The sequence below is a fragment of the Chrysochloris asiatica genome, unplaced genomic scaffold (assembly GCF_000296735.1).
Source record: "Chrysochloris asiatica unplaced genomic scaffold, ChrAsi1.0 scaffold00047, whole genome shotgun sequence".
NCBI lineage: Eukaryota > Metazoa > Chordata > Mammalia > Afrosoricida > Chrysochloridae > Chrysochloris > Chrysochloris asiatica.
Window position 1 is genome coordinate 7,822,149 of NW_006408565.1, and position 8,822 is coordinate 7,830,970.

The 8,822-nt window shown below is 42.8% G+C and overlaps 1 protein-coding gene across 2 annotated transcripts in view; it reads right to left on the reverse strand.

Annotated features, from left to right (window-relative positions):
* Positions 1-8,607, reverse strand: part of YTHDF2 (YTH domain family, member 2) — a 49,420-nt gene extending 40,813 nt beyond the window's left edge. Inside the window, exons 1-4 of one of the 2 annotated variants that reach the window (XM_006862210.1) lie at positions 8,079-8,607; positions 7,556-7,580; positions 6,899-6,978; positions 1,095-2,681 (exon numbers count right to left, since the gene is read on the reverse strand). In XM_006862210.1, the coding sequence (XP_006862272.1) occupies positions 1,095-2,681; positions 6,899-6,978; positions 7,556-7,580; positions 8,079-8,105 (1,719 nt within the window). In that variant the 5' untranslated portion in view covers positions 8,106-8,607. The remainder of the gene's footprint in view (positions 1-1,094; positions 2,682-6,898; positions 6,979-7,555; positions 7,581-8,078) is intronic. The other variant, XM_006862211.1, reaches the window with a different exon arrangement.
* Positions 8,608-8,822: the final 215 nt, after the last annotated feature.

An 8,822-nucleotide genomic window follows, 5' to 3' on the forward strand; every position in this document is an offset into this window, starting at 1 on the left:
AAAAAGGATTTAGTTTTCATAGAGGCCTAACAATGAGTGTGCCTCAGATTCTAGACCAAATATCCAAGATTCCTCTGAATTCATGTCAATTTTAAGGAAAATGTATTTACATTAACTTGTTAGGCTCCATTTTATTTTACAATTGACATTAAACAGTTCATGATGTTTCTCAATTATTAAAATAAAATTTAAAAAAACTTTTGACCATCTTTCATCTATTTCCTTCCTATATTTATAGCTAAAGTAAGTTCTAATACATGTATCAGTCCCACCCAGTTATTTTTCATCCTCTCATGTCCTAAAACATTCATTTAATATCCACAAAACAAGCATTAACTGTTTGAAATAAGTTCAATTATTTAGTCTGAACTCATTCTCCATCACTTCACCCAAGATTTGGGGGATAGAAAAAAACACTTGTTCCTACTTCTTGCAGAGGAAATCAGTAGAAAGTGACCTTTTGGAATACAATAGTTAAGAGCAAGAAAATAGCATTTGCTGGTTTTCCAAGGTTTATACATTATTTAACTTTTTCATGGGAAGCCTTGGGTAAAAATAAGCACACGAAACACCAGGAAAGCTAGGAACAGGAAAGTAAGTTCTGGAAAAAGTCTTTCCTTAACACTACCAGTTGTCACAGGTTGGTAAAAAAGGTATTTCAGGACTTGGTGATAAAAGAACTGTTGAAAATAATCACAGTACCCTAATTATGCCAACAGAGAACTTTTTTTTTTGGGGGGGGGGGGGCATATTACAGCCTCAATCTTGTCCTACTATAATTTCTATAGTTTCATTCCTTCAATGTTCCCTTAGATTTCTTTCATTCTTCACCTCTTTCTGCATGGTGTAATTTGTTTCTCTGCATTGTTTTTGCCTTCCTTCAATATAAGCCCACATTCCTGTCCTCTACTATTCCCACATTCTTTCATACTAGGGTTCAAACAGTAATACCCAATAGACTTGCACAAAGTTTGAACTGTTAAGTGATACTTACATTATTTACAGAGCTTTTACTAATGGTTTACTGTTTAATAGCTCTTCTTTATTAATTCCTCCTTCTTCCCTAAAAACCTTAAGAATAGTAAGCTGGTTACCTTTTTAACACTTTCTTCTTCCTCTTGGCGTTTCTCATAGTGTGAGAAGTCATCAAAAATGGAAGTGGTATGCTTGTAGCTGGCTATGATTTTCAACACCTGCTTAGCCTTTTCCAGAGGCACTTCCTGAGTGTCCCTGGAGTTGGTCACTGGCTTATTCTCGTTGTTCTCTAGACGAATGTGTCGCAGTTGGCTATTGGGAACGTCCTTCACAAAAATCCACCTGACATCAAAACGACCCTTCCATTTGTCCTGGGACCACACACCTGCACATGTGTTGTAGTCCACAGCAGATTTCATTTCTGCAACGCCACAGAAGTGTCCACTGCCGTTGACACTGAAAAGTAAGTAAACGGGGCCTTTCCCGTTCATGGAGCGATAAGCTGCATCCAGTCTCTTGTTACCATGCTCTGTGCTGCACCAGACATTGTATTTAATGGAACGGTGGATATCGTCCTCAGAGTAGCTCTTGATGATGAAAACCCGGCCATGTTTCAGATTCCAGTCAAAATCCTTGGGGTTGTAGTTATTAATGGATCGCAGCTTCTCCAACACTGGGTGGGGCTCTGAAGGAGCAGATCCTGAACCAGCCTGAGACTGTCCTACTCCATTACCATCTACCCCATTATGACCAAACCCACTGCCACGGTTCCGAGGTGCTACCCAGCGGGTTGGCTGAGCTGCCTGTTGCTGGACTGAGAGCTGGGCAGGCTGTGGTGGAGGTGGGGGCAATGGCTGTGTCTGTTGCCCTACTGAAGCCTGAGCCACTGGTGGGCTATTATTAGCCTGCTGACCTACAGGTTGTGGAGACCCCTGGGTTGGCTGCTGACCTATATTCTGAACCAAAGCCTGCGAAGGGGCTTTTGTCACAGGACCCTTATTATCCCAAGTTCCAATATCCATGTTATGCTTTATTGGAGGTGGTGGAAGACTTGACCCTGCAATGCCATTCTTGGTCTTCAGCTTAGGTTGCTGTTTTGCAGGCTTGCTAGCAATATCAGCCCAAGATGCCGGTTTTGGAGGCGCAATGGTAGCTGGAGGCAAACTACTGGAAGCCACGATGTTACTAGTAATAGACCCACTGCCAACAGCAGAACCTACAACTTTTGGAACATTGCTTGCAACTTCTGTGCTACCCAACTTCAGTGCTGCCATCCCTTGGTCTATAGTATTCATACCAGGAGCCTTATTCAGGGTCTCACTGGCAAAAGCTGACTGTCCATCAATCATGGCTCCACCCAAGGAGCTAGGTGCATAAGCATAATTGCTACTATATCCAGAGCTCTGAGTAGACTGTCCCTGAGAACTGTTATTTCCCCATGCTGAGAAGTCAATCCCACTGGGAAAGAAATTAAAACCATGTTGACCAAGAAATGGAGTGCTACCTAGGGCTCCTGGTTGCCCAAACATTGCATCTGGTAGAAAGTGGGGCTCTCCGTTGCTCAGTTGTCCATAAGAAGTTAGATAGGGCATGGCTGTGTCACCCCCAGTAGACCAAGCAGCTTCCCCCAAAGAATAGGAGAAACCAATAGAGGGACTGTAGTAACTGGGTAAGTAGGAGTCTGACATGGCAGTATATGCATTATTCTGTGGAGGGAAAAAAAAAAAGGCAATTAAAATTAAATAAATAAGGAAAACAATTAGGACATTCACTCCCTCCCCGAGTAATTTCAGCCATTACTATGAAAATGGAGTGGCACATTTCAGATGGTGTGTTCCCATAGTCTCTGTTATTTTTATACTATAAGACACTTTAAACATGTAAAGTTATACTGATACATGGGCCTTAAGTTTAGTGTTAGGACTCTGAAAAGTGAGCACTTGGCACTGTACCAACAATTTAATTCTTGCTCTATAGAAGTGTTGAGTTGATATTGTCAATTAAAATTATTCACTTTGGATTTAAGGATAATTTTGACAGAACAAAAGCATGCTCAAGAGTTTCCCAACAAAAAAAACTGGAAATTTCATGATCTAGCTCAAACATCTGTGCAGCCATTCCCCAACCATAAACCAAAAGTAAGAGTCACTATATTCAGTTTAAAGTGTTAACCTCTTGGCAAACCATCTGGGAGAATCAATAAATGACACTAATAACAACTAGATAGAAAATGCAGTGGTTTCTAAACAATTTAAAACTAGGGTGGAGGGAGGAATTGTTGTTACTTGTTCTGCTTCACCTATGAAATGACTGTAAACTGAAATACATACCTAATTTACCATCAGAAATAGGATATAATTCTAAAAACACCACCACTATAGTCTTTATCTTTTAAGACAAAAAAAAAAAACTAATTGATAACCACTATGAACATGAACTTATATACAACTAGTCTTTATATTATTACATTCAAAAACCTCACTCACTCTTGAGCTGAACAGTATTTTAACTTTTTGTAAACCTATCACACAATAATCCCTTTAAGTGAGAATTGAGAGTTAATACAAGTTGATCTCTATAGATGTACTCAAAGCAGAGTACCCCAACTCCAAAATCTTTCTGGTAATGTAAGAATCCATTAATCAATCAATAGGAAGCTATGTCCTTAATAGATCTGGATAACTGAGTACCTTAAGTCCTAACCTTTTATTACCAAGACCAAAAATACTTCTCTCTAGCTACTAAAACGTTAAGATTTTTTTCAACTAATACAGTCATTAAATGGTGGTGCTTTTCTCTGCCTAAAATTTAACCTTTTCTTTTGAAAGAAGCACTTTTTTTACATATAACATGTATCCTCTCAAATTATCAGTCTGTTTCTTTAAGATACTAAAACTTAACAAGCCCAATAAGCAATTATGTTATTTTAAAAACCCAGTCTAAAACCTATGAATTAAGCTAAAAGTACTATTCTACTATAAGGTAATATAAAAATTAATGATTAAAACACAGATGAATTACTCTGGACTACATCTATTGTTTACTATAACTACAAAGGACAAAGACATAGATTAGCAGGTTATCCTACTTAACTAAGACTTGTATTTCCTCAAACTTTTTTTTAAACAAAGACACTTAAGTTTAGGCTTAATGAAGAAAGAAAAACCAAAACCAAATATCACAGGTTATGCCAAGATAAGAGCAGAATGCCTACACTTAAACTGGCAGGCTCCCACATGCCCTGAGCTAAAAAATCTGAATTACACAATGTTTTACAAGAACGACCTAGAATTATGTTTCTAAATGCACCCACTATCACTGTTATAATGATTATGTAAGCAAACTACTTCAATAGAAGGAAACTATTAATAGTTCATTCCTCTATTTCCTTCCCCCCTTTCCTGATTAACTGGTTGTCTTCTACAAAACTGTTTTTCAATCACTTGCTTAGGTGTTTCTATACTTCCAAGGAACAGCATTTTGCATAGGGGATCTAAAAGTTTTAGGTAAGGATCAAGTTCAATATTGGCATGCACTAATATGTACATTCAAGACCACCAACTCTAATCCATTCAGCATCTGTTTAGAAATTATATAAATATTACATTAACTTTTTTTAGTATATTTCGTAAGTGATATTTTCTGTTGTGTTTTTGGCCTATTAATCTAGTTGTTGTTGTTAAGTGCTGTCGAGTCGGTTCCAACACGACCCTGTACAGGGTTTCCTAGGAGCGGCTGGTGAGCTTGAACTGCCGACCTTACAATTCAAACAGCTTTGCAGTTTGGCACATTAACCCACAGCGCCAATTAATCTAGAGACTTGCATTTATTGACTACAGCATTTTGGCTGTTTTTGAGACCCAGAATGAACTAAAACAAGTTTCTGCACTCACAGCTCATGAGCTTACAAGCAACTCGTATTCACATTAGAAGGCAGATTACATTGCAAAAACCCCAATCACCCTTTATCTTACTTTATTTTGTGCTGAAGAGTACTTTAACTGCTTTTAATACCATTTTTATAAATCCTGCAGTTCACAGAACAATTCAATTCAAAATAAAAGTTCCATGATTGCAAAATAGTTCTGGTAATCTAAAGAACCCACTTGTTAAGTGCTGTCAACTTGTGGCAACCCCCCATATAGGGTGTTTGATGATGAGTTTGAAGCACCAACCTTTCTACTCCAACTGACCTTGTGGTCCGTCCAGTGCTTATCCTACAGCATCACACCCATTAAGCAGTATCAAAAAAAAAAAAAAAGGAAGATACTAGCTTCGGCACACTGATTAAATGATTCATATTACTATTTCCCATTACACATCAATCCACTTTTCCTACTAAGGGTAAAAATTTTGGTAGTAAAAATTGAGACTATTTAACATTTGAAAGCATTTTTAGTGTCCTGGTGTGGTGCTGTGGGATAAAATACTGGATTGCAAGGTCGGTTTGAACTACAAGGTGTTGTTGTTATATTGTTATGTGCCATGGAGTCGTATCCGACTCATAGCAACCCTGTACAGGGTTTCCGAGGCTGTAAATCTTTATAGAAGCAGAAAGCCTCATCTTTCTCCCAAGGAACAGCTGGTAGTTTCGAACTGCTGACCTTGCGGTTCACGGCCCGATTTGTAACCACTCTCTTTGAACCACAAGGTAGGTGGTTCAAACTCACCAGTGATTCCTTGGAAACCCTATACAGGGTCCCTATGACTTGGGACCAATTTGATAGCACTTATCAACAAATTCTTAGTAGGGAGTCCTGATGTAACGCTGTGGGTTAATGACTACAAGTTCAGTTTGAACCACACATAGGTAGTTCAAGCTCAGCAGCTGCTCCTCAGAAACCCTATACAGGGTCACTAGTAGTGGGAACTCACTCCAAGATATATAACAACAACATCCTGGCATAGTGCTATAGGACAAGCACTGGACTGCTAACCTAGAGTTATCAGTCCAACAGTTCAAACCCACCAGCTACTCCTTGCAAAACATACACAGGGTCACTATGAGTCAGTACCAACTCTAAAGCACTTAACAACATAGTCTTAGTAAGGGGCAGACGGATACAATCACTTAAACAGGTGTTGCTATTGGTGCGCTGTAAAATGTTATCAGTATTACCTTAGAGTACAACATACTTAAAGTTTTAAAAACCAAAGATGCTACTTTATGGACTAAGGTAGGCATGACCCAAGCTATGATATTTTTAATTAATTTCACATACACAAATGCTAGACAATGACTAAGTCAGATAAAAAAAAATAAAAAAAAAAAAAGATACATTCAAATTATGGTATTGGCAAATAACACTGAATATATCCTGGCTTCAGAAGAACAGACTCATCTATCTTGAAATATGTATGAGAAGGCTTCATAAAGTTCACTGAAAAATTTCAGTATCTTTTCATTCCAGCTTTTCCACAAACTTTTTGAAACTTCCTCGTACAGCCAGAATTAATGCTCCTTAGATGGAAAATGGTTTAAGACTTAGTTTTATATACTTTGGACATACTATCAGGAAGAACCAGTTCCTGAAGGAGGACATCATACTTTGTACAGAAAAACATCATGAGGGTGAGCAAAAAAAAAAAAAAAAAAAAATGAAGACAATCAATGATATGAGAATAGCTTCAACAATGGGCTCTAACATAACAAAGATTGTAGGGATGATGCAGGACTAAGCAGTGTTTTGTCCTAGGGTCTCCAGACTCAAAGGCACCTAACAACACCAGTCTGTGTTGTTGTCTGACAATAGAATATTAGATTTCAACAGTCCCCATAACATTTGTAATTTCTGTTTTAAAAACACATTAACAGGTTTTAAGGATGTCAAGTCACCCTCTGAAAATTCAGATTTACGGAGATAGAACAGAGAAAGCTTACAAGTACACCACACACTTTTGATCAGACAAGTTAACTACTCACCGGCCTTGCCTGTGGGCTCAAGTAAGGTTCAAAATCATCATCGTTCAATCCATCCTTTTGATGTACAGATCCATTTTGTACTAAGAAAGAAAAAAAAATCAAATTAGAAGTGTCTCAATCCTACAGATTCCCTCCCAGATTAATCCAATATAAACTAACGGGGGAAAGAGCCTCTACTCGTTAACAAAGCAAGGAAGTCTGAATTTTAAAAGGAGCTAGATGAGCGTGATTGCTGAGCAATACTCATAACTGAAAATGTCTCCCTCCACCCCAGCAAGTGGATGTAAAAAGGTCATTTTTATTGGCTCCTCGAGAGCTCCCTTCCCTGCAGCCTCCCCTCCCCCATCACATGTGAGGACTTCAGAGTGTGATCCACGAGGAGGAAAAACAAAGGCCTTCTAAGACCTACAGGAAACTGCAGGACCTGGGACATTTTCAATCCAAATCCACCACCCCCCTAATGAATTACTCCTTGTTCACTTAAAAAGCTGCTCGCCAGCTGCCAGACCCTAGAGAAGGGGTCAAAGACTTAAGTGCGAGACACCTGCGAGGCCGGCGGGGGCGGCCAGGTCTCCTCCCCGGGGCGCCTCCCCGAGACCCGCCCCCACCCTCGGCATCCCCCCCGCGGCCCCGGGCCACCGGCGGAGCGCGGCTCACCTTTGTTTCCTTGACCTTTTGGTCTCTGCGGGCGAAGGAAACGTCGCCGTGCAGCAGGTTGTCCGAGGAAGACATGGAAAAGGAAGAGACAAATTAAAGCAGGGCCGGAGAAGGAAATAAAGGAGAAAGCCTGCAGAGGCGACGGCAAGGGTGGTGAGGGGGAGGCGGAAAATGGGAGGCGGGGAAAGCGCTAGGCCCGCGGGGCCGGGGAGGAAAAGCGGGGCCACGGCAACAACAAGCGGAGAGAACCGGGGCTTCAAGGGAGGAGAAAGGAAGGAGGAAGAAAAGCGAGGCCCGAAGAGACGAGGGAACGCAGCGCGGCCGGTGGACTCTGAGGCCCCGGAGGAAGCGGGAAGAGCGGGCTGAGGGCGAGGCGCTGGGCGCGGCCGGCATCAGAGGCCCGATACCCGGCCCGCGAGAGGCGCCGCCTTGGCTTTGCTCGGCCCGGGGACAGTGGGCCCAGGCCTAGTCGAGCTCCCTCCCGCCTCACACAATGGCCGAGGCATGCGGGCCGGGCCTGTACCTGCTCCAAGAGGCTGCTGGCCGACATGGTTCTCGGATCTTCACGGGTAGCGACGGCGGCCGACTCTCCTCAGGGCTACGGTGGCGGCGGATTAGCCCCGGCGGCAGGAGCAGGCGGCGCGGCGGCGGCTTTTGTCCCTGACACTCGGGGCCTCGGCGGACGCAGCGGAGACACAGCGCGCGGCTCGGGCTCCGGCTCCGACTCAGCGACGCTCTAGCCGTAGCGCTCAACGCCCGTCTCTATGCTTGTACGCGCGTGCCCGCCCCTCACAGCCGAAATAAGGGCGCCGAGCGGTGGAGACGGACAGCGCGCGCGGCGCGAACGCTGACTCTCACATTCACTCACCCACGCGGAAGGGGTTCGGCGCGAAGCATCCCGGGAAGGAAGAGGCGGGGTCGCGGCGCCATCTGGTGGATCGGAGGAACGGGAGCCGTGCGTGCATTGCCTCTCCGCACCCACCGTCTCAGATTAGGGCCTAGGAGGGTGGGGGTGACCAGGGTCGCACACGAGCTTTTGACCACCACATGGAGACTGTAGCTTTAGAGAAAACCCACCAAAGAAGATTTCTGAGTGACAGAATGACCACCGGAGTCCGAAAGACCTTAAAATAAACCTTTCCACACCCTAGCCCAGTCAGGGAGGAAATCTAGAAAGGCATTATAGAGCCCTCAGGGAAACTTCTTGGGATCTTGCCCTAGAAGAGAAGTACCACCCCAAGGGGCCTGGTGACCCTTCTCTAGTAAC